This window comes from Drosophila eugracilis, unplaced genomic scaffold, assembly GCF_018153835.1.
Source record: "Drosophila eugracilis isolate 14026-0451.02 unplaced genomic scaffold, ASM1815383v1 contig_445, whole genome shotgun sequence".
NCBI lineage: Eukaryota > Metazoa > Arthropoda > Insecta > Diptera > Drosophilidae > Drosophila > Drosophila eugracilis.
Genome location: NW_024573311.1, coordinates 2,811,174 through 2,835,401, shown reverse-complemented (window position 1 = coordinate 2,835,401; position 24,228 = coordinate 2,811,174). Strand labels below are relative to the sequence as shown.

Here is a 24,228-nt window from a genome sequence, read left to right as displayed (position 1 = left end):
ATACTAAAAGGAAAGTAGCATGCTTTTAGGCTCTTGTCGTAAGTATACCATTTCGGAAAGACCAATTCTAGTAGGCTTGTATGATTTCCTTAATTTTTGAATAAATCAATAAATTAAAGACCAAAATGCTGCCCGCTGTTCAGCAGAAGCTAAGCGATATCTTTCTATGTGAGCACGATTCAGGAAATTTCAACGTCATCCATTACAACCAGATTCTTACTCAGATCTTGAGGTCAGACAGCGATTGGTACTTTGCTGTTTTACCTTTTTGGCCATCATCAATACATACACCATGCGACTGTGTCTGGATTTTTCCCTGAACCGGATCGTCCTAGAATGTGATGGTGGAAGGGAGGGTCAGAGCTTGCAAGATCCTCAAGTTCTCAAACCAAAATCCTTACCAAATTGGCGTTTGGAACTGGCTATGAAACTGAATAGGACGACATATAATTCAAGGAGAAGGCTAAAAGCAGGCAAAGATTTGCCCTATACAGATCAAATTAAAGCGGTTCGCAAAAGGAGTCCTCCTGTCCAGGAGGATTCACATAAACGGATCAGCTGCTCCGAGCTGTGGTCTCGTCAAACCCAATCCCTAGTAATAATGGCTTTCTATGCCGGCTACGTGCTTACCCACATTCCGGGCGGACGTCTAGCGGAGAGATATGGTGGAAAATGGGTTCTCGGAGTGGCCATCCTAACGTCAGGGATGCTAACACTTTTAACGCCCACGGCAGTGCGTCGGGGCGGTCCGTATGTCCTGGTTGGTGTTCGTCTCTTGGTTGGCCTTTGTGAGGGTCCTTGCTTTCCAGCCGTAAGTGCTCTTCTGGCTCAATGGGTTCCCGATCAGGAACGTGGAATGTTGGCCAGCTGCGTCCTTAGTGGCGGTGAGATTGGAATCACAGTGGTCCAGTTGGTCAGCGGATTGGTTATCGCAGAGCAAGATTGGCCCATGGTCTTCTATTTGGTTGGAGGAGGCGCTGTGATGTGGTTTTTAGGATTCGTAAGTTTTTAAATTACTTTTCTTGCTGAAAAGACGGAACTGATTATATTATATTACAATATTTTGAAAAGACCCTAGTTTGCTATAGTACTCCGGACCACTGCCCATTTATTCAGAGCGAAGAGAGGGAATATATTAAGTGTCATACCAGTGCTTCGCTGCTGTTAATCCAGAGTAGAGAAAGAGAGGACAGGGAACGGGCAGAAGGAGAGACTGAAGTCTGGGATGCCCGCAGAGAAGTAGATGAGACTTCCAGTGCAGCACCTTGGAGGAGCATGCTGAATAGTTCTCCGATCTGGGCACTTGTTTTAACCTCCATGCAGCAAGAATTCCAACAGAAATTGCCTCAGGAGCTGCAGAGTGTGTTAGACGAAGTAAAGAGCCGTGGAAGCAGTTTGTCGGATGAACTCTCCACTACTATCGAGTTAATAGCACCTTACATTGGAAACTGGTTGGCTTCTCTAACTACAGGGCGTCTGAGTGATGTGCTAATTGAACAGCAGATCCTCACTCGAACGCAGACTCGACGTCTGATGTCCTGGTTGGTCTTTGTATGTGGATCCATGTACATGCTGCAGATGAAGGCGAACGGATCAAGGATATGGAGTGTCCTGGCCATGGGGGCTTATTATGCGAGCATCAAGCTATTACCGCTGGATATGAGTCCGAACTACGCTGGCACACTGATGGGAATCTCTGGCGGAATGGAAACTCTTCCAGCACTTTTGATGCCCTATTTGGAAAAATTGGAGACGGATTACCATGTAGTTAGCAGCGTAAGGGCCGCTATATGGGTAATCGGCGCCAGCTACATTTCCGGCGATGTGCAGGCGTTTAATGAACCGGAACCTCAACAATAATGAGGACAATCACTTGTTAATAGTTTAATCTTACGCTTAAACATAAGCTACTTGTTTTGTCTTAGTGGATTCCTTAGGCAACAGATTCTAGATTACATATGTACCATAATACATGACAATTTCTATTCTAGAGCTAGGAGCATAAACGTAAACAAGCTTTATATATATATAAATAACAGGTATGGTCGATATTAACTTAATTAAAGTGAACTGCTGTGTTGGTGTTGTGGCTAAATGCTCCGCTACGCTCTTCTAGGGCTCTCAATCGCAATACACAGATTTCATACTTTACGCGACACCCTGAGGCATCAATCCGGATTGAGCCATGGCCGAAAAGGAGTTCAGGTCTACGCCCAACTTCTTGGTAACGTTAATTTGAGCCACTGCCGCGTTTCGCAGCGAAAAGACGTGCACCAGGTCCGCCTGACTTTTGGCATAAAGTAGTGCCTTCTCAAAGAGTTCCACGGCCCGATCCAATTGCACCCGCTGCACTTCCACGGTTCCCAGTGTCTCGTAAGCCAGCTCGCACTTCGGATCCACTTCGATTGCCTTATTTAGCAGCTGAACAGCCACCTCAATGTCTCCTCGCCATTGAAGCATCATGATGGCTTGATGAACAATAAGTGCAGGATTTGATGGCGCCAACTTCATAGCCTTTTCGTAGTACTCCTGCGCCTGGGGGAACTGTTGCTGATCGGCCAAAACCTGAGCCATTAGACTGTAGCATTCAACACAGCTGGGGAATTTCTCGATGGCCTGCTCAAAGGAGCGCATCACGCCCTCCAGACGCCGCTGGTCGCCGTTCAGAAGCGACAGACGGTACTCGGCATAACATTTCTGGACGAGGGCTATGGCGTGATTGGGAGCAATGCGCAAAACCTTTTCGAACTCTTCAAGGGCGGGCTCAATCAATTCCAGCAACAGGAGTATCTGAGCACGTTGGTGGTGTACGTCTGGGTTTTCGGGGCTGAGCCGTTCCGCCTCATCAAAGTCGGCTACTGTCTTTTCGCGTTGATCCAGCTGGATATAGAGGGCAGCTCGTTTTATGTAGGCGTATGCACGCAGATTTGGATCAGCATCGGCTATGGTATTAACGAAAGTAAATGGTTTTCTGGAGATCATAAAATTGAAAAGATCTTACCATTTGCTAAGATAGCATCAAAGTCCAGCTTGCCTTCTGTGTAGGAGCCGCACAGTAGGTGGAAGGTGCCTCGCAGCAGCAGAGCCTCCACTTTGTACTGCGCCTCGGCCTCGGAGGATTCAATTTCTTCGGTGCAAGCAGGAATGATATCTTCGTACTTCTCCTTAAGGAAAGCCTGATGGGCCCGCAGAAAACCTTTGTGCGGTGCGTCTGACTCCGAAGCGGCCGGATATTCCACAGTCTGTAGTGGATCCGCGATGAAGGAGCGCATATAATTGCTCACGAAGTGTGCCGACGGAACAACGGGTACCCTGTTCTGCATCCACTTCTCAGCGTCCACACGTCCCGTCTCCTTAAGTACACGGTCTGCGAACATAAGAGTTTGATTGTTTTGGAACATCTCCAGAATACAGGTAGCGGTAACATCGTCCAGGCACTCATTCATATCTTTAGTGGCCTCATGAGCACGGGCGCGACGATAGTAGGCCTTGACGTAGCGCGGATTGTACTCTAGCGAGGCGGTGCAGTCCTCCTTTACCTTAGCCCATTTCTTAAGCATCTCATAGGAGGCGGCGCGATTCTGGTAAAAGATAGCCATGTCCGTGCGGTGCTCCTTTGGACACTTGTCGATGGCCTTGTCGTAGAAGATGATGGCCTCGTCGTACTTTCCATTCCGATAGCAGTTGTTCCCCTCTGTCTTGTAGTTATTGGCTTCTTTGAGAGGTGACAACTTTTCGCCCAGCTCAGCCGACTTCTTCTTTCGCTCCAGCTCCTTGTCTGGTGCAGTGCCGTCCAGAGAGATGGCTTGCTTTTCAATCTTGGCCTTCGACCTCTTCTTCTCTCCGTCCGCCTCCTTCGGAGCAGCTGTCCATCGCTTCACTACATAGGTACCCAGTCCGATAGCCAAGGGCGTTCCCAAAATGAGCGCCAGCTGCCACTTGTTCAGCTTCACCGAACCAATATTTAGAGTCATCGCCATCGTGCCGGACTCCTTGCGTTTGTGTTTGAATGTGTAATCTGAAAGGTAAGAGATTGGTCAATGCCGGGATCGCCATAAATTGTGTAATACTCCGCTGGCTTATCGCTCGGCGCCTTTTGAGCCCGCTAAATGCCGGGCGGGGGGCACGTTTCTTTTTGCCTAACCCCAACCCCATTGATTTTTCACACCCCCAACCGCCGGCCAACTGACGGATTGCATCCCGCGAACGGAACTTACACTTTTTCGAAACTTAACACTGCTGTGAATTTGGCAAATATGAGAGGTTGTTTGTCCTATTTTCAGTTAGAACTCGAGAAACTTAGATTCTATGGTACATCAGCCTGCTGAGCACACGAAATATTTGGTGTGACCAAGCCTTGCATCACCCTATACGCCCAATGTGTTAGTAAGTGGAAAATGAATCTCACACATGGTCACACATGAAATTGAATGTGATTAGGTTTATAGGCTAAGTAATTTTAATTCTTTTATTTTCCATTATATTAGTAAATAAACTAAATAATTTAGAAGGCTTCCGATAATTAAAATTAAAGAAATATTTAAAAATATCATTGCTTAGAAAGATATATTTGAATTCTCCATATTATTACACCCACTTCTGTTACTAATCATTTCTTATCAGTTGTTACTGGACATTCATAGAAAAGTGTGTGCACCATCCCTTGTCAATAACGACGTAACATTACGATCAATGTATTTAAAAGTAATTTACTAGAATACAATGTCAGCCTAAGACCGAATCTCCTCCTCTGGGCTCGAGGTGGGAGCTGGAGCTGCAGTTGTTGGAGGTTTGTCGGTGTCAGTCAACAGAACCTTTTGCAAATGCTCCTCCTTTACCAGGCCATGGTTATCAGCGTATTGCATAAGATCACAAATTGTGGGCGACTCCACAACCAGAATATATTGACATGTCTTCGGCTCCAGCAGATACATAGATACAGCTGTACCGCTGTTGGATACCGGCGTACAGGTTAACCTCACATCCACTTCGCGATCCAATCCAGTGCGGTCGCAATGGGTTCCTTTCCCATAATGATGCCAAATGGAAGACGAATAGCCGGCACGACGGACACCTTTTTCCGGGTTGGCATTAGCCCAAGACCTATGCTCTTCCTCTGAGAAATAGCCCAGAAAGAGCTCAACTTCGCTATTTTTGTCCTTGTGGAACTGACGTACATGTCGCCCGTAGCAGAACTCGTATTTCCACCAGCCATTGCCCTAAGGAATAAGCGAATTGCATTTCAAAGTCATAGATAATTTTGAATAAACCCTTACTCCAATTAGGCATTTCTTGCCAGAAATGAAGTTCCTGATGGGGGTCAAATCGGAGATGGGTGTGGGCCCCGTTCCAGAGGCCGCTCTCGATAGAAGAAGCTGCTGGTAATCACCGTCTACCTCGATTTCTCCATTATTAAACATTTCCAGAATGACTTTGTCCATATCTCCGCTGAATTTAAACGTTACCATGTCACCTTCCGCCTTTGGCCAAAGTTTAGCTGGTGCTTTTCCTTCTTTTTCTTTGGAAAGCAGTAAATCCGTCTCAGACTCTGCCCATTCATTTAGTTCCGATCGCAGCATACTTAGTGGTCTATGCGGCTCAGAATCTGAGTTAAAACATTGAATGGACAGCTCCTTGGACTCCTCGGCATGAAAGCCACGGATGGCGCACAACGTCGAGGAGAGAATTATGGCCTCGTAATTGCAGGAGGAGGTTTCCTTAAAGGAATAGATATCGTCTTTGCCATGCGGATAGCACACATAACGCACCATCGTGGTGCGAGGAGCGCTAATTATATCGCACATGGTGCCGTCGCTGTATTCCATTTCAAAATATGGATATCGTGTGTTGTCGATCTTCAGGCTCTTGTACTTTGGCTTAACACCCGCGTTGAGGTCCGATTCCCAGGCCTTTGTTCGCCATTCCGTCTTATCATCTGTCCATTTACCCAGGTAGTACTCCTGGAACTTGACGTTCTTTCCCTCGCGCTCCTCGTGATACTGACGCACATGATGACCGTGGCAGATCTCATAGGACCAATATGCTTCGATGCGGTAAGTACAAGTCAATGCGGAAAAAATGGGCTGCAGCAGGCTAATAGGGGCTAAACAGAATAATTAGTGTATAGAGAAATCAATACTAAGTTGATTTTGGTATATCATACACAATTCCGGCTTGTCTGACTTTTCCTCCTCCTTCTGGTGCTCCAATGTGGGAATCAAACAGTCGTATTTCTCCTTATCCGGTGTGTAGAATGTTCGCAGTTGATTGCCCAAATCCTAAAGAGTATTTTACATTAATCACATATAATTTAACAAAATATTTTTTCCTACAGGTTGTCCTATCAGTTCCGGCACTTCAAAATCAATTTTGTACAAAATTGAATCGTCAAAATCTTTGGCTTCATGGGACGCAGCAGCAATTATCAAAGGAAGCAAGAAGGCTATTTTCGTAATTATCACGTAGAAGATCTCCATTTTCGTGTTAAAATTCGGAATTCCTTTACATGAGTATTTTCGTGACAAATACAAAAATATTTATAAATGCTACGTGTTGTTTTCTTCCAAAAATAATGAACATATGTTTAATGTAACCGTGACGCAGTGAATGGCGATTGCAGAAGAAGAAATGGTTTGTGTGAATGGTTATTTCAGCATGAAGTGCTGAATTTTGAATAAATAACCGTTAAAACTTAACTAAAATACGTATAACGCCGATATTTTGGATTTATATTACGCTAAATTTCAATACTAATAAGGATAAATGTCAAGTTTTTAATGTTTAAATTAAAAGGTTCAACATTAATTTATATTTTTTAATAAAAATCTTAATTAGAATTTTTGTTTCAGATATATATTGGCAAAACCCTCCATTAAATTAAATCCACTTTCAAGTTTATCTTCAACATTATTATATTTTCATCAACAAATATCGCATATATTAATCAGTTCCCTATCTCATGCCCGTCGCCGTATCCGTTTTCCCGTAGACCAGCCGGGTTCCTTGTCTTTGTCCAAATCCAGTGGCACCTTGTCGATGGCATCTAGGATAAACTTGATGGAGTGCGCCGTCTGTGGCAGCCACTTCATAATGTTGGAAGTAGTCGAGGCCGGTGGCGTCGCTGCGTCGCCATCATCCACAAAATCTGCGTCGCCACCGGACAGAGAACGAACTCCGCCCAGGTAATCTGTATAATCGTAGTCACTCGTCAGCGGATTCACCTTGGAATAGTAAATGGCAGCGAACGTCGAGTAGATGATCAATAGTGCTGTGCCCACCTGTTGATAAGTAAATTAAAGTTAAAAAAAATTTATTAAAAGTTCAACAAAATATATAGAATATATGAAAAAACTTAGTGTTTTCCTCTCACCTGAAAGACGGCCCAGAACTTGTAGGAGCCCTCTGTGATGACGAAATCGTAGTATCCCTTAAGAGGATCGCCCTTGATATAGCGACCCTCACCCACATCCGTATCACCTTTCTCCTCCTCTTCTGCATTGCGTCTGTGTCGCAGTCCACGAACAGATCTTAGATTGCCATTTTCCCCTTTGATGGCCTCAATTTTGGTGGATGGAGGTGATGGTGTCACAGTGTCAACTTTTTCCACCTTCTTCTCCGAGTGTTCCGCCTCCTTCTCCTCTTCCTCTTCAGAGCTATCTGGAGCAGAGGTCGTCGTGGTTGCTGACTTTTTGTCGTTGTGGTGGGTTTTTTTGGTTTGATTCTTTTTGTTTCCCTCGACACTTGGAGGTTTCTTGGAGTTAATCCTAGTCTTCTGCTGCTGCTGACGCAGTCGGTTTTTCTCGGCCTGCTTTGCCGCCTGCTCCTGGCGGAACTTCTCTGTGCTCTGTTGATGGCGCTCGCTCACAGCATTCCAGGCACCCATGAGAGCCTGGTATAGATCCCAGATCTGCTTGAGACTTTTCAGCACAGTGACCAGGGTGGATTCGCTCTGCACCTGAGCCACTGAATTGTCAGGAGTGGACTGCGATTGCTTGGCCAACTCAGATTCCGGACGAGGTCGCGGCTGGAAGCCCATCGGATAGTCGTACACCTCATCGTAGGCGGGATAAGGTGATCTAACAAATATAGAAAATATATTATAAGTTATATAAAATATGATATTTGAAAATTGTTTACAAAATATTGTGAAATCTTGTCTGATTAATAAATATGTATATGTAGCTATAAATCTGCTTATTAAAAATCATACTATACATATTATATATAAAAATTTTTAAAAGTGATATTAAAATAAATATGGAACACGGACTTTCTGGACTGCAGTTAATCTTTGAATTGCGTCTTTGACTTTAATTATATATAATATAATTTAACTGATATGTATTATAAATATTGTTCTTATTTCTCTTTACATTTTCTGGTTATACATATTTCGAAAATAATAGCTTTAGACCAGAATTCCAATTTATTAAATCTGGTTTTTAAGTTTAACTAATAAGATATAAATTTCTCACCTATTAGGGGTCGCCTGAAGCTTCCTGTTGTTGCCCTCTGCTGCTCCATGAGTAGCCACAGGAACTGGTGCCGGCCTCTGACCATGTGACCAAGGTGCGTAATAGGCATCGTAAGGGCGCGCCTGCGACGACCTGCCCTCTTCCGTTCCCGCTGACGAATCATCCTTATCGTAAAAGCGTTCGTCCTCTTCAGACTCTTGTTTGGACTCGGGATAAGGATAGCGTCCTGGTCCGTAATCATCAGCAACATCATAGTAGGGATCCTGGTCGTAGGACTCCTCTCTGCCTTGGGGTGGACCGTAGGCATCCTGCCGTTGTCCCATTACGGGATCCATGCTTTGTGAGTTAACAACCACTGCCCTTTGTTCTTCGTAAAAGTTTCTGCTTTCCTCTGCCAGTGATGGATTTGGGTTAGTTCCGTTTCCGGCATCCCTAGCAATCCGTTCCACTGTGGCTATTTCCGTATCATTCTCGGCACCGGTTTTAAAATGATTCCACACACGTGTGAGGATCAGGAGATCACTTTCTTCGCTGGAGTTACTTTCTGCCCGTCCAGCCTCGATCATTGCAATGACGGTTAATGTGGTGGCAAATAAGAGCAGAGTGAGCACTAGAAACCAAATGGGTGACAGACGTCGTGGCGTCTTCACCGACATTTCCTCGTAGGCAGACATTATCCGTTTTGGCACTAGATCTTTATTGTTCCGAATCCTTTTCTTTGTTCCCTGGCACACACCGCACGGCCAGTTGACTCGGAGTTAAATCGACAACTAACCGAAAAATCCCAATTGCTGATCCAGAAAAACTCCGCCTTGCGATGGTGCTAATGGTTGGTTTTGGGTATCTAGAACATCCATCCGTAGTGGCTACGTCGAAAGGTGCTAATCCGTGGGCCGCGTGCATCATCGTTATTGGGCCACTGCTCCAGTTTCCATTTAACGGTTCATCCGCCGCCGAGTGCCACAGCAATTAGCACCATCCATATCTCCATGTAGCCAGTACTACGATACTCAGATCCATCCCCATTCATTTATGCATAATACCCGACTTTGTTGTTTGCCACAAATTCGTTTTTTTTTGCGGTGAAAGTGTGCAATATGATTCTCTTCCCAGAAGATTGACATAGGAATTTAGGAAGTCGTAATTGGTCGCATTTGCTCTTGGTCGGTGTTTGTGGATCTATGGAGTGGCCTCCATCGAGGTCCATCATATGCAGTCGTGTGCCAGGCGTAACTCACGATCTAGGAAGCTTTATTTATCATATTAAGATAGTGGCAAGCGTGCGACTTTCATTATGGGCTAAGAAAGAAATCTTTTTCTACAATTCAGATCAATTTGTTCAATAACAATGCGGTATTTACAGACAGGTGATATCCCCCAGAAGGCTGTAAGAAATATCACATGCTAAATAATCTCGCAATTCCACATTTTACAGATTTAAATCTTTTTTTTTTTGTTTTTTATAAAATATTCTCCCCCAACATATATTTCAGTTTATTTGAGATTGCACCATAGCTTCCAGTTTCTTTGCATATTGCCGGTGCACTTAAATGCGAACTTATTATTTTACACTATTAATTTTTACTGTAAGAGGAATGGAAACTTCTACCGATTTCTAGACCTTACTGAATAACTAATGCGTCATTTGTTTACCGGCGAAACGCACCGTGGCAAACTAGTTTCGATACCCCCAAAATTGTTTACATTATGGTTTAGACCTCTCACTTGTTTTCCTCCAAAAAGCTCTGGTCGTAAATTTTGTTTGTGTTTGTTGTTTTGTTTGAAACCAGCGCGATAATGTTTATCAGTTGATATTGTTTTATTTTTTGTTTTGATAAACAAATGTTTCCTATTTCCCAAATGTTTTGCCTTAGTAAATGTATACCTGTTTATTGGCCTAAACTGTTTTATGTTTTTTTAAAGAAATAATAATTGTCTAAAATGGAGATGTCAACTAAACTTCTATAACTTTTATATTGGCTGCTGGATTTTATTTATCATTAAGATGTAATATTATAAAAATCAATAAAGGTTAAATGAAATCACAAATCGAATTTGAAGAGAAATGTTTTGGGTGACCAACATAGTAGCCCTAGGATCTAGTCCTTCAACTCATTTAAGTTGGCAAATCAGTTTTAATTGTATAGATTTTCTTCTACGAACAATCCTGCTTGTTTTTACTGTATAAATTAATAAAAGGATGACTTTGCGACCCAATCAGACGATCTACATCAACAACCTGAACGAGAAGATTAAGAAGGAAGAGCTGAAGAAGTCGCTGTACGCGATTTTTTCGCAATTCGGCGAAATCCTGGACATTGTGGCCCAAAAATCCCTGAAAATGCGTGGCCAAGCATTTGTGATATACAAAAACATTAAGAGTGCCACTACTGCCCTGCGCACTATGCAAGGATTCCCCTTTTACGACAAGCCCATGAAGATAGCCTACTCCAAATCCGATTCAGATATAGTGGCTAAGATGAAGGGAACCTTCAAGGAGCGCCCGAAGAAGACCATGCCAACCAAAGACTCGTCTCCACTTGCCGCCGGAAAACAGAAGAAAAAAAAGGTGATCAGTGCTCTAAGCTCGGATTTGAGTAAGGAACAGCCTCCTAACAAGATCCTCTTTGTCACCAATCTGCCCGAGGGAACCAATGAGATGATGCTTGCCTTGCTCTTCAACCAATTCCCTGGCTTCAAGGAGGTGCGACTCGTCCCGAATCGCCATGACATCGCCTTTGCGGAGTTCAACACTTCATTGCAAAGTAGTATTGCCAAGGATACACTGCAGGGATTCAAGGTCACGCCCAACCACATCATGAGAATCACTTTCGCCAAGAAGTGAGCTTGTTAATTAGTTAATTGAAGAATAAGTATTTAGCCACAAATTTAACATAAAAAAAATCATGACCTCCACTTTCTTGTTTATAAAATTTTATCAATATTTACAAATAAACAAATGCAATCTTAAACTGATAACCAATTCTAGTCATAGTATATGATTAATACAAAATTAAAATTGAAACAATAAGAAACATCATGAAATTCGACTTGCCAAATATTTGTCAATTGATGATTAATATTCAGCATATGTATGCATGCATACAGCCATTAAGTAGAAAAACCACCTGATCGAGAGTCTGTTTTATTGTTTACCAAATATCAACAACGCAATTTAAAAAGCCGGCAAATGGCGCAAAAGAGAAAGAGAGCGCGGGAGAGAATTCCATTAGAGTGGACCTTTCTGGAAAGGTTTGTTGCATCTATCTATGTATGTATTACATACATATTATATTTATGATTTGCGTTTGTATGCTTAGGTGTATATTTGTTTGTAGGTGGAAAATAACATCATGACTTTTGTAATTTTCCACATGTATTATAAAAATAGGTTTTTAAATAAGGAAAGCAAACAAAAAGCTAATCAATATGCATAAAGCACCCACCACACACTCTAAATAAAACCGGAAGAAATGCTGCTTGTATGTGTGCAAGTTTATTACCTGTGTAAATTGTGAACTTTCAATGGAAGGTCGCAGGAACATTTCCGTTTCGAAACTAAATGTCAGCCTGCATACGGGAATATATATATACATAATTTTTTTTTGATATTGTGTTAATCGCTCTAAACAAAGGAAACTCAGCAGCGAATTGCATTGGCGATAATCGAGGAGCTGAGTGCAAATGAGTTCAACTAAAAGGCTATAAATATGCATTCGAATATGCACACCAACACAAGTAGCGACGTCATTGGAAAGCATTGTCGATTGGAAAGCAGTGCTGAAAAGTAAAATAAAATAAGAAAAGGTTACACATAATACTTCAGTTTTGGTTTTCTCTTTATTTTATAAGTAATACCTAAATCAAACTTCATAATTTGAAACGCACTAAAGCTTAGCAACTAAAACGTGTAAGTCTGAATTAGTTTAGGAATATATTAGAAGCTAAGAGTAATATCTTATTTTTTTTGTGTTTGTGAATTTATAAGCGAAATAAAATTATTATAAAGTTCACAAAGTTTTGCGCTGCATGAAAAACCAATGCACAATACAAATGCAAAGTGTATTTCCAGTTGGCTTTTGTTGTTCTCTTTCGTTCTCTTTTTTTTTCTTCTTTTCTTTTTTCTTTCTTTACTTCCAGCGACTGCTGTGATTTCAACTGTTTTTCTTCCTTTTTTTGCTTTTCTTTAAATTCGAAGATTTCTTTTTGCACTCTCCTTATTTTCATTTGCCCGTTACTTCTTGCTCTCCCGCTGCCCCGCCCCCGATGCCCTGCATCAGTTTTTGCAGGCGGCGGCCTTCTTGTTATTGTTGTTGGTGTTCATCAGCTTGGTGAGAATCTTGCGGGAATGGCCAGAGGGATCAAAGTGGTTGGTGTGCTCGGTGGCCTCCTTCTTGGAGCGCTGCTTTCCGCTGTGGCCAGAGAAGATGTGCTTGTCATGGTCGAAGTTGTAGTGCTCGTACTCATCAAAGTGGGCTTCGGACATAATGGCGATTTAAAGTTGCAAAACTAACTGCGTTCTTGGTTTTATTTTTCTTTCTACTTTTCTTATCTGCAAACTCGCAGGCTGGCTTTTCTTTTTTCCACTTTTCGCTGCGTTGCGAACGGAATTGAAGTTTTTTCGGTCGAGCAGCTGCTTTTTATAGCCGCTAGAGCTTTTTGCGCACCTCTTAAAAGCTCTCTCTCTGGTAGAGTTGCCAGCTATTGAATATAAAATTAGGCAAGCGGTATTTAACTGCTCTAAGACATAAATTTCTTTATAATTTAGAATATACTAATTATTATAAACTATAAGTTAGTACTATATTTAGTTTATTTTCATCTTTGATCCTTTTATTTTAGTTAATTTAATTAAAGTCTATATTCTAGCACTCTGACAGCCCTTTTCCAAAGAGAGCAACAACTCTTTTAAACATTTTTGCTGCGCAATTTAATTTTTTGTTGTTTGTAAAGTGCGCGGTAAACAAAAAAACACACATCGCCAAACACAATATTTTGCCTTGCCCATTTATTTTAATAATTAAAGAACTTTTCCCAATACTCACGTTCCAAAGTATTATATAACACCCGCCCACCTTGGCCCTCAAAATACGACCCCAAAGTGCATTTACCCAGCACTAAATCCTCCCCATTATAAATACATACATACATTCATACATGTGAATACATTTATACATATGTACATAAATGCAACATGAGGTCTGGATGACTACCACTACACTGCACAGAATTTCTGGTATCTTAATCATTATTATAGATATAAAATGATGAATTTATAAATTACCATAATAAATCTTTATTTGGTTGCATTAGAGGCTGAACGGCTGACCTAGTTCCACCTCCCACCCGTATCGCATTTGTTTATTTCTGAAAAGCTTTTAGTTTGTTTCGGTTTAATTGTTTTTATATAAACATCTGTTACGTAGCGTTGTGGCAGTGATAAGGTGCTAACTATCGCTCTAGTTAGTCATTTGGGAGGTATTTGTTCTTGGGCAACGACGCAATAGATCATAGCCACATTTTAAGATAAGATAGAACGGCTCCAACAATGTTGTTTCAAGAACCTTCCACAATATAACAACACTTTGATAACGGTTCATTGGTTGCAAATTATTTAAGAATGTTCTTGATGGTTTTTTCTTAGCTCTTAAGAGAGACTGGGTGTCAGTGATATTTCCAAAGTATAAACCCTTTGGTTTATAGAATGATATTTTCTGTAATCTTGTTTATCAACATCATAGATTATTCCTTCTGATATCAGAAAATTAACCATCTTTTGGAAACATTTACGATAGATTTTAGTAGGTACTATATAATTATAGGATACTTTTGTTTTATTCCTACTTCACAGTCTCCTTCGGCAATAAGTTTTTCAGTCGCTTATCAGGATTTAAATCTTTTTTCACCTTGCTCTTAACTACCTTAGGTTTCTTCTTGGGCGAATCGATTACAGGTAGATCAAAGTCATCTGGAAAGGAACTGTCCACCGTCTCCGAGAGCTCCAATTGCACCGCCTTCTCCGTGTGAACACGCTGAACGTGTTCTTTCATTTTGTCAGAGCGATGACTACTAAAGCCACACAGCTGGCACTTGTACCGGTTCGGACCATTCTCCGTGTGCTTCAAGGCGTGACGCTTAAGGTTTTTGCTCTGGCTGAACTTGCAGCCGCAGATCTCACAGATAAAATCTCTCCCCTGTTTGTGGGTTTCGATGTGCAGCTTGAGATTCTCCTTGCGATTGGCTCGATGCTTGCAACCCGAAACAGTGCATGCGAAGAATTCTCCAGTGTGTAGTAGTTTGTGGGACTTCAAGGCCTTCATATGGGTGGTGCTATAGCCACAAACGTCGCAGAGCATCTGTTTTTCGGGATTATGGACCAGGATGTGGTTACTAAGACCCTGTTTCCACTTGAAACCCTTGCCGCAATGGGGACAGATATGAGGTGTTTCTGTGGAATGCTTGGGCTGATGGACGAGAAGGGCAGCTCGCGTGGTAAAGCGAATTCCACACTGCAGGCAAAAGAAGGGTTTCCGCAGGTCTCCCGAGTGCCTACGTATGTGAGTGTCGTACTCCCGCCAATCGAGGAAGCCCACTTCGCAGAGGGAACATGTTAAATGAGAAGGCTCACAGCTGCCCATGTGCTCAATCATTTTCTGCACCTGGTAGCACTTGAAGTCGCACCCAATGCAGTAGTTCACCTTGCTGCTGGACTTAATGGCCCTCGGGTTCTTAAGCTTCAAAGAAAAGGTGATGTTAGATACAGAAAAGGAACAAGGATATATTTTCCACCTTAAAGTAACTCTGTCGATTCTCAAAAACATCATCGGCTTTCTTATCTGGCTCTTGATTTAGTTCAATCTCCCCAGATGCTATAACATCTGCTGTTTCCTTTAGCTCTCCCAAAGTATGCAACTGGTAGAGATTAAGTAGTTCCGTAACGGCCAGAATTTGAGCCAGCTCTCGAAAATGTGGTTCATGCTCCTTGGACACGGATACAAAATCCTCGTAAAAGAAGTCCACAATGGTCTGCAGACACTGGGTGCAGCTAAAATTACTTATTGTGATTTTTAGCGGATTGTGAATAGAGAACTGCTGCTGCTTCTGGTTGGTGTTTATTAACTGGCTCTGGGCAGCCAGCACGCAGAAGTGAACACTCAAGCTCAAAGAATCATCTAAATCCAGTTCAAGGACCAAGTCACAAAATTGCCCAGTTCTCCGCTGGTTGTTCAAGTAATTTGATACCTTGGAGTGAAGCGGCTGGTGCAGAGTAGGAATCGTCTGTATTGCTTGTGTATGCAACATCCCTAGAGCTTGAATTTAAATTAAATCTACAATCAAAACAAACTAATCAAATGTTTTGGAATGGGACTCCAAAACAGCTGTTAAAAAGTATAGCCAGCTCGCTGAAAATACTAGAATTATAATTTTAAATAGTATTTTTTTGGTCAGCTTAAAAGAGGTTTTCACGTCTTCCAACACTGGAAATTGAGCGTGAAAATTTTAAAGTTTAAAGCAATACTTTTCCTTTTAGAAGTTTATTAAACCGTTCACTAATTTGGAGAAAAACAATTGAAAAAATGTATTTTTAGGTTTTTTAATGAATACTTGTTAAATTAATTTTAAAAACCATAAAGCGACTTTAATTAAGTATTTGTATCGAAAAATATCTTTATTGAAGAAAAATTTAAGGAAATTAAAAACCTGTTTAAAAAATTCTTCATAAAAATGCATGCTCTAAAATATATTTAAATACCTTTTAAAAGCCGAAAAAAAAACATTAGCACCCCCGATAGATTATAAACTGTTTATTTACTACTTGGCACTCAAATAACGATCGTTTACATGGAAAGTGGGAAGTTTAATAAATAAAAGAACCCATTGCACAAGCTCTTCTCGTTTGGGTTCTCGGATTTGAGCTTCAGTTGAGAGGCGACGTTGGATTCGGAATGTCACAAACGGGGAGTCGCTTGCGTTTTCACATTCATTTATTTATTAGTCGGTGCTGCTAAGTTGAATCAAATCATAACGCTTCCATTGTTTAACTTCCTAAAGGAAGTATGCGTATTTAACCTCCGTATTTATATGTGTTCTAAAATACCAAAGCCAAACCCAGTGAACATATTACACTGCCAATTAAAGCCAAGTGCGAATAAATAAGTTTTTATAATTGGCACATTGCTGAGAATTTGGCTCCCTATTGTTTAGAGTCTTATCGGATCGCTTTCAAATGTTCTATTTACGCAGTCATTGAACATTTATTGGTGTAGTGTTCAGATACAAATCTATTATAATCCGTTGGTTAGCATAAGGGCCAATTACTGGAAACCCCACGGTAAATACAAACCTCTAGGAAGTCTAAACATCTAAACTAATTTGCACAGACTTTTCTTGTTCAGCTCTCGAGTCGGATTCCAATTTTTTTTTTTTATAACTGGTACCCCATTTAAGGCATACAGATAAAGAAATACCTGTGCCGAGGGATTTGGGGTCTGGGTCTCAGTTCACTAAGTCCAGAGCTCTCGACGCGAGCGGTTGATCAGAGATCTCTCGGGGTGTCGTGTTTATATTACTGCTCTGATTCCGAACCGCCGATTAGCGTCAGTTGCAATCATCTCGAATCAGCAGTAATTCAATCAGAGATATGGTGGGAAAAATTCTACAGCTGGCGGTGGCGATTCTCATCGTTTCCTGGACGACTGCACAGACCGAATCCTATGAGGATCCTAACAAACTCAAGGTTTGGCTAACCATCAGTGCCCGTAAGCGATTTATAGAGGTCTCTTGGAGCAATGCTCCGGCGAATAAGGGTGACCAACTTCTTGTGACCAAAGAGGATCCCCACAGCTTCAAGTCAAAACTTATGCCCAAGCAAACTCCATTGGCAGCCTTCCAAAGCGATGAGGGAAGTGGCTCGGGCGAAGGTCCTCCCAGTTATGTGCCTATCAGTGGATTCACAGTCAAACCGGACACCAAATCATCCTCCAAAGAAGTGGAACAGGAAAAATTTTGGGTGGCCAATGAAGGAACTACCGAGGTTGTGGCTGCCATTAAACCAAGTCAGGGATTATCTACGCAGTGGTTTACCACCGGACTGCCATTTGATTACGCCTTGTCCAGAAATGTGACAATTCGAACCTCTTGCTATGGCTTTTGGGCCAGTTATATCGATTCAGAGGGTACAATTCTGGCCAAAACCTGCCTTAAAGTGTTTCCCCGCTGGATGAATGAACTGAAGTCCAAGATTGGGGAGATGCGCCTGCGAGATCTCTTTATTCCCGGATCCCACGATTCAGGATCTTATCGTCCTAACTTCGATCCGTTGCTCAGGGAAAGTCTGGTGACCAAGTATGCCCTCACTCAGGATGATGACATTAGGGGTCAGTTGATGCATGGAGTAAGGTACCTAGACATACGAGTGGGCTACTACAGGAACTCACCGGACCCATTCTACATCTATCATGGAATCACAAAACAACGTCCTTTGCAGGAAGTTATCAATCAGGTCCGGGACTTTGTCTACGAGACCAACGAGATTATAATTTTTGGACTCAAGGAGTTTCCAGTGGGTGAGAATTTGTTGGTTTTGATTACTTTTCTTTCCACCTACTTTAATATTTTGTTATTATATTTTGACCAAAAAATGTCATTTCCCTCTCCAGGCTTTGGAAAAGGACTTGGAGTTCATCGCCTGCTGATTAGTTACTTGCGCGAGCAGTTCCAGGACCTAATAGCTCATCCTTCGCTGACCTGGCGCGCTTCCTTGCGGGATATTTGGGCCCGAAGGCAAAACGTGTTTCTGGCTTACGATCATGAGGCTATGGTCGAGGAGTTCCCAGAGGTCCTGTTTGGATCCGTGGAGCAGCGATGGGGAAACAAACAGACGTGGTCCCAACTTGAGACCTATTTGCGTAACGTTAATGACTTCGATGCTTCGTGAGTGTATCTACAAGATCTTGATTAGATAAGATACATTTATAGGTTTTACCACTTTACTGATTTAATTACAGTCGGTTCTCAAGTCGCCCGGTGTCTGATATGGCGGAGCTGACCCCGGAGACCTGGGACGTCATATTGGACAAACACGGAGGACTCCGCAAGATGGCCGATAACGTTAACTGGCGGATCTCGCAGCTTTATCGGAATGAGTTGGGAACAAATGCCAATATAGTATCAGCGGATTTCATACGGGGCACCACACTCGTGGAAACCGCTATTGAATATAATACCCGTAAGATTTATATGTAATGATAACCAACTCTTACAAAAATATCTTTAAAATTGCTTATTAACAATGACGAATTTGCAATAATACATTTATTTTCTAAGCGGTTAAGTTAAAACATTAATATGTTGCTTATTGTACTGCTGTGTAGCTTCCCTAAACAAGTCACTGTTTTATATAGTATGTTCCCATCAAAGCGCATTCAATTACTTCCTGATTGTGTTTAAAAAAGGAATTAGGATTGTGGCACCTAACCATAAAATTTAGTGGGATGTAAGCCAAAAAAGGCCTTGGGTTGTATAAAAACCTGTTAATCGAAGAGCTATCTCAAATAAATACATACATATACACGTTAAAAACTAAATTCTAATCAATGCCGATGTCGTTGTGAGGAATGCCAATTGCCTAGCGAAAATATCATACAAATTGGGGCAGGGGAGTTCGCTTAAAACTGTTTTAAAATTTAACATGTTTTCAGTGTTTTCGAATATCAATTACGAGTGGTTTTGAACTAAATGCACAAGTTCTATACGGGTGGGTAATATATACATATATATATCTAGTTTATCGCTGCATTCGATTCGATTATTGTGGTATTGAAGATGGCCCGGCAAATCTCCACCACGGAGTTGGACAATCTTCCGTAGCACTTGGGCTTCTTTTTCCAGGCGATGAAAGCGTAGTAGAACGGAATGCCTGCCAAAGTGATGGCTATACCAATCAAGAGATTACCTGGCTCCTCCATATTGGGGAGCAGTACCAACGTCACGCAGCTCACCATAAAGATAATGGGCAGTGCAAGGTTGACTTTAATCGGGCGTGGTAAGTCGGGCCTGAAGGAAAACAGAGGTATTTCTAGATCCATTTATATGTTATAATAATTGATACACAAACCTCTTATGCCGAAGCCACAACATTCCGGCTATGCTGGCCACTACTGAAAGCCAGAGTACTGAGCTGAAATAGTTGATTAACTGGTAGACATTATCCGTAAGCAGCATGAGCAGCGACATCAGACACTAAGAATATATATGCAAATATCAAATCACATTTCTTGGTTAAAATATTCAATTCCAGTGCCAACTTACTGTGAAAATTAGGGAGGGAATGGGAGTCTGTTGCTTGACATGGAACAGCTGGAAAAACTTTGGTAAATGCCCCTCTTGAGCTCCAGTTGCAAATAGTCGGGCGGAGGTAAAGAGTACTCCGTTCACTCCTCCAAAGGTACTCAAGGCCACGAAAATGGGTACCATAAAAGCCAGAGGTCCAAACACTCGGTTACCAAAGGTCACCGCCACGGCCAACGAGCTGAGCATCTCCGGTTTGTTGACCACTGCGAAATAGGCCAAATTGACCAGAACATAGATGCCCGTGACCAAGGGGCATGGCTATCCAAATGGCACGCGGAAGATTCCTGGATAGAGCAAAAACTTATTTATTTCTAAGTATATTATTAAATACGTTTTCAGTATTAAAATATTAAATGAAAATTAAGGTTTTGGGTTAGAATTGCCGAATCAGGAGAATTGTTGATAAAATATATTCCTAAGTAAAAAGGAACGTGCTGTTTTGCTAGATTTCCACTTGGCCAACGAGGGGATGGAGCACTTAAATTGATTGCGCTTCGAGAGCAAATTGAATTCGTTAGGGATGAGGCAGCATCCCCCCACCCATTCAGCCACATTCGTGAACCCATGACATCAAGGACATTCAACAAGTATCAACTTGTTGCTGCCTGCGCATGACGCAAACGGAATGAATAGGAAAAATAATACCGACTCATTCCACTTTCACAGCGATTTGTCATGATGGCAAGACAGAAGAACCCTGTACTCCCCGCCACTCACTTGTATGGATCCTGCAGCTCCTCCGTTACAAAGTTCAAGTAGTTCCATCCGCCAAAGGCAAACAGACCGGAGTAGAAGGCATAGCCAATGTTGCGGGCACTGTAAATACCCTCCCATGGATTGCTAAAGTTTTCCAACTTGCCCGTGGCCATGTAGTAAAGTCCGGCAAGAATAATCATGATGAGGGCCAGCAGCTTGCCCACTGTGAAAACATCCTGAACCTTCATAGACACCTTTACCGACAGGCAGTTGATGGCCGTGAGCAGAGCTGAGATAACGAAAGTAAATGTAGTTAGTTATAATGGCAGGGTTGGCTTACTCACTTAGACAAATGGCAGCTAGCAGTTTCACCGCATTCTGTGGAGGATCGCAATCCGGGAAGAATGGTTTGGCAGCGTAATGGGCAAAAGTTAAAGCCACTATGGTCTATAAGATAGAAAATATATTTAACAATATTAAAAGCTTTGTTTATATCAGAGAAAGTTGTTTTTCGAGTTCAATTGAGTTCAATTCCGGTCGAAGGTAGCCGCCACTTAATAAATTTCTATTTATTTGCATCAACAACCAATTTGAAGCGCTGCCCACCCATCAATCAAGACAAATAAACATTCCGTAATTCAATTGATTGGCCTTAGGAACTGACCTGCGTGGTTGGCCGGATGATAAGCAGAGCTATCCAGAGCCGCAGAAAGCCCACTAGGGGTCCAAAGGATACCAGCAGATAGGCATAATCCCCTCCAGATCTGGTAATGCTCGTTCCCAGTTCGGCGTAGCAAAGAGCTCCGATTGTTGAAAGAATTCCACAAGTCAACCAAATCAAAAGGGAGCTTCCCACGGATCTGGAATTTTTAGAGGATACTTGATAAGTACATAAACAAATTTCACGAAAAATATAAACAAATTCGGTGAATGGCAGAGAAATAAATTTATAAATATAATGAAATCATCATGATATATAGAAATTTTAATTAGTAGGAGAGCTTTTATTTTAATAATAAATCTAAGTTTAAGAAGCAAATATAGTATAATTTTGATCTTTATCTTTACGTAAATCTGGTTAGTTGCGTATTTAAAATTCTTGGAACTTTTTTCAACTTCCTTATACTTATGACGCAAATGTTTATACAAATGTTTCTTATCAATAATTTAGGTGTTTGGCTCGCCTTACTGACGTTATTCTTGTAACTGGAGACAACTCGCTTAAAAAACACTTTGAAGATGACGCAATATATGGGCACAATTTCAAGGGAAAATCGACAACTAATAAATTTATCTTAATTGGCGCTAAAGGAATGTTTGTGACAATCTATCCATTAATTAACAGTTAAATTGACCTTTTTGTGAATAAATTGAATTAAGGATGATACTATATGTACATATGCATATCATCTCACTTACTCGGTGTAAATGAAGACTCCAGTGGGTGCGATGAAGATGCCCGATCCAATGATGGTTCCCACTATAATGGCCACTCCATTGATGAGTGTCAGTTTCCGTTTCAGGACAATCTTCTCCTCTCCCTCGCTGGGATTCCCGGACGGTGTATGTCCATTTGTGGGCTCAACTAGACTGGTTGTGACTCCATTGGCATATCTGTCCGTCATGATTAAGTGCTGGAATCTGGTTCTCCTCTAATGATGAATACCTGTCATTGCCACTAAAAAATAAAGGCAGACTTTGAATTTTAAATACTTTAACATTTGCTATCAGGAAATTATAACGCCAACACGTGTTGCGCAAATTGTAAACAAATGGTAGTCTAATGTGTTTTTTTTTTTAATTTTTTTCAGTTGCCAATTGCTATTGAGAAACCAATCTTTGCTTCGTTGGCACCAAAACTAATCTCTTATTGTCAAACATAGACTTTAATTATGTTGTCTGACAGCACTATCTTCAATACACAAAATAAGCTTTAAAGTACGCCGTTTTGGGGTTGGCGTGATATTTTTCCCCATTAGAAGTGCGTGCCTTTTTTAGTGACGCCTTTGCCGTGTGCCAATTTTCACGATTTCGTCATCGACTTGCACGACGCGTGGCAATGAAAAGTGCAATTGCAGAAATGTAGTTATCTTTTTTTTTGCAACTTTTGGAATGCAGTTTGGCTGATAATTTTGGTTTATCTCTTCTGTTTTGGTTGTAAAACACGATTTATTTTACCTCGAACGCGACCTAACAAAACTCCGACTGCGTCGATTGAAGAGAAAACTGGTAATGAAACCGAAAAACCGAGAGCCAGAGCACCGAGACCGGCATTTCCATACAAAATAAATTGATTTCCACCCCAATATCGAAGAGAGCGAGAGAGAGAATTATAATGAGAGAGAACCTAATTACTCAAAACCGGATATTAGACTCAATCTGATTGTTTACAATATAAATTTAAGTGTTTTACCAGTCCAAAAACGATCTCGAAATATTTTTATCGAAAAAAAAACAAGTTCTTAATTTTGTTTTTGATAAAGTAAATAGATAGTTTCTAACATTAATTAAAACGCCCGCTTTTATTTCAAATTTGTAACCATTCACAGCACTGCGCAACCAGCTGTTGCATCTATCAGTTATCGATAACAAGCCATCGGCCGACAAATGCCCATCTCTATCCTTTTAAGTTTTTGTTTTGGTAACTGCACGTGTTTTCTTTGATTGCGTTTTAAAAGTCAAAAACTAGCAATGTCGGACAAGTGAGTGGCGTAACAACAACTAAAATCCGAACATTTAACACATGTCTATATAATATATATATTTTGCCCTCTAGATATGCAGTACCCAATAAATTGCCAGGAAAAACTGTCTCCGTGCTGAAACATCGCAAGAGGAGAATTCTCCAGGATGAGGCTGTAGTTACACAGAAAAAAAATGACCGCATCAAGAAGAGGACCGCAACCAAAAATCACCACAAATTCCGCCGCGCCGAATCCTTTGTAATGGGCTACTTAAAAGCAGAGCGCACGGCCAAGCGGATCAAACAAACTATTCTGCGCACCAATGTCACCGAACAAAGTGCCAAGTCTGCCGAAGATTGTAATCCAAAACTGCTTTTCGTGATGCGACATGCCGGCAAGAAGATCTTTGACAAGACCACTTCGGATATATTCAAAAGTCTGAGGATGGGTTTGCGACACAATGCCGTTTTCTTGGAGAACAACAAAGAGAACCAGTTGCTGTTGCGCGTTATTGAACCATATGTGATCTATGGTAATCCCTCGCTGAGCTCCATTCGCGAGCTGGTCTTCAAGAAGGGTTTTGCCCGCATCGAGGGTAAGAAGACGGCCATCCAGTCGAACACAATGGTCGAGGAGCAGTTGGGCGATAAGGGAGTAATTTGCTTGGAGGATATTATTCACGAAATCGCCACAGTCGGTCCGAACTTTGCCGCTGTCAATGACTTCCTGTGCTCCTTCATGGTAGGTTTAGTTTTATGGTTTATGTTTACAACTATCCTAATACTGTCTCTGTATCTTTGCAGTTGTCCAGTCCCAGTAATGGTTGGCAGAAGAAGGTATCCGTGCCCTTCAAACGAGGTGGCGAGTACGGTGATCGTGGCAGCGCTATCAACGAACTGATTGCCCGGTGCCTGTAGAGAACCTAAGCTAGTAAACCTTTAAGTAATTGTTCAACCTCAATAACCCATTCTGTAGCTAAGCCCAATACACATTTATATACAAACTAAGATTTGACTTGTTCA

The 24,228-nt window shown here is 41.6% G+C and overlaps 10 protein-coding genes across 11 annotated transcripts; 4 read left to right on the top strand and 6 right to left on the bottom strand.

The window, feature by feature from the left end:
• The first annotated feature begins 19 nt into the window (after window positions 1-19).
• On the top strand, window positions 20-1,870 carry LOC108104022 (sialin). The gene is made up of 3 exons (XM_017209854.2): window positions 20-38; window positions 174-1,000; window positions 1,072-1,870. The coding sequence occupies exons 1-3, from the start codon at window positions 20-22 to the stop codon at window positions 1,858-1,860; spliced, it is 1,635 nt and encodes a 544-aa protein (XP_017065343.2). The 3' UTR covers window positions 1,861-1,870.
• Window positions 1,870-4,350, bottom strand: LOC108104081 (mitochondrial import receptor subunit TOM70). Its single transcript, XM_017209976.2, has 3 exons — window positions 4,218-4,350; window positions 3,002-4,018; window positions 1,870-2,942 (listed from the first exon to the last, which is right to left on the bottom strand). Exons 2-3 carry the CDS (start codon window positions 3,978-3,980, stop codon window positions 2,149-2,151), a joined length of 1,773 nt encoding a protein of 590 aa, XP_017065465.2. The 5' UTR covers window positions 3,981-4,018; window positions 4,218-4,350; the 3' UTR covers window positions 1,870-2,148.
• A 197-nt stretch (window positions 4,351-4,547) lies between these two features.
• Window positions 4,548-6,601, bottom strand: LOC108104082 (endoplasmic reticulum lectin 1). Its single transcript, XM_017209977.2, has 4 exons — window positions 6,333-6,601; window positions 6,164-6,278; window positions 5,277-6,103; window positions 4,548-5,219 (listed from the first exon to the last, which is right to left on the bottom strand). The coding sequence occupies exons 1-4, from the start codon at window positions 6,474-6,476 to the stop codon at window positions 4,731-4,733; spliced, it is 1,575 nt and encodes a 524-aa protein (XP_017065466.2). The 5' UTR covers window positions 6,477-6,601; the 3' UTR covers window positions 4,548-4,730.
• A 287-nt stretch (window positions 6,602-6,888) lies between these two features.
• Window positions 6,889-9,341, bottom strand: LOC108104036. Its single transcript, XM_017209871.2, has 3 exons — window positions 8,475-9,341; window positions 7,370-8,075; window positions 6,889-7,277 (listed from the first exon to the last, which is right to left on the bottom strand). The coding sequence occupies exons 1-3, from the start codon at window positions 9,146-9,148 to the stop codon at window positions 6,957-6,959; spliced, it is 1,701 nt and encodes a 566-aa protein (XP_017065360.2). The 5' UTR covers window positions 9,149-9,341; the 3' UTR covers window positions 6,889-6,956.
• Window positions 9,342-10,634: 1,293 nt separating this feature from the next.
• LOC108104096 (U1 small nuclear ribonucleoprotein A-like) lies at window positions 10,635-11,430 on the top strand. The gene has a single exon (XM_041819049.1). It carries the CDS (start codon window positions 10,675-10,677, stop codon window positions 11,317-11,319), a length of 645 nt encoding a protein of 214 aa, XP_041674983.1. The 5' UTR covers window positions 10,635-10,674; the 3' UTR covers window positions 11,320-11,430.
• Window positions 11,431-12,637: 1,207 nt separating this feature from the next.
• Window positions 12,638-12,960, bottom strand: LOC108104097 (nuclear protein 1). The gene has a single exon (XM_017209993.2). The coding sequence runs from the start codon at window positions 12,958-12,960 to the stop codon at window positions 12,751-12,753; it is 210 nt and encodes a 69-aa protein (XP_017065482.1). The 3' UTR covers window positions 12,638-12,750.
• A 50-nt stretch (window positions 12,961-13,010) lies between these two features.
• On the bottom strand, window positions 13,011-15,865 carry LOC108104095 (gastrula zinc finger protein XlCGF26.1). Of its 2 annotated transcripts, XM_041819055.1 has the most exons (3): window positions 15,264-15,793; window positions 14,396-15,208; window positions 13,011-13,175 (listed from the first exon to the last, which is right to left on the bottom strand). In XM_041819055.1, the coding sequence occupies exons 1-3, from the start codon at window positions 15,774-15,776 to the stop codon at window positions 13,023-13,025; spliced, it is 1,479 nt and encodes a 492-aa protein (XP_041674989.1). In that variant the 5' UTR covers window positions 15,777-15,793; the 3' UTR covers window positions 13,011-13,022. The 2 variants fall into 2 exon arrangements, with proteins under 2 accessions (XP_041674989.1, XP_017065481.2); XM_017209992.2 differs by lacking the exon at window positions 13,011-13,175 and having other exon boundaries at window positions 14,267-15,208; window positions 15,264-15,865.
• A 1,147-nt stretch (window positions 15,866-17,012) lies between these two features.
• LOC108104094 (PI-PLC X domain-containing protein 1) lies at window positions 17,013-18,892 on the top strand. Its single transcript, XM_017209990.2, has 3 exons — window positions 17,013-18,040; window positions 18,134-18,407; window positions 18,482-18,892. Exons 1-3 carry the CDS (start codon window positions 17,116-17,118, stop codon window positions 18,717-18,719), a joined length of 1,437 nt encoding a protein of 478 aa, XP_017065479.2. The 5' UTR covers window positions 17,013-17,115; the 3' UTR covers window positions 18,720-18,892.
• A 201-nt stretch (window positions 18,893-19,093) lies between these two features.
• LOC108104093 (large neutral amino acids transporter small subunit 1) lies at window positions 19,094-22,803 on the bottom strand. The gene is given in 9 exon segments (XM_017209989.2): window positions 19,094-19,529; window positions 19,591-19,715; window positions 19,785-20,078; window positions 20,080-20,110; window positions 20,544-20,811; window positions 20,867-20,969; window positions 21,187-21,382; window positions 21,942-22,200; window positions 22,701-22,803. Coding segments are annotated over 8 exon segments (1,497 nt in total). The 5' UTR covers window positions 22,148-22,200; window positions 22,701-22,803; the 3' UTR covers window positions 19,094-19,255.
• Window positions 22,804-23,129: 326 nt separating this feature from the next.
• Window positions 23,130-24,213, top strand: LOC108104124 (60S ribosomal protein L7-4). The gene is made up of 3 exons (XM_017210026.2): window positions 23,130-23,224; window positions 23,299-23,947; window positions 24,010-24,213. The coding sequence occupies exons 1-3, from the start codon at window positions 23,214-23,216 to the stop codon at window positions 24,121-24,123; spliced, it is 774 nt and encodes a 257-aa protein (XP_017065515.1). The 5' UTR covers window positions 23,130-23,213; the 3' UTR covers window positions 24,124-24,213.
• Window positions 24,214-24,228: the final 15 nt, after the last annotated feature.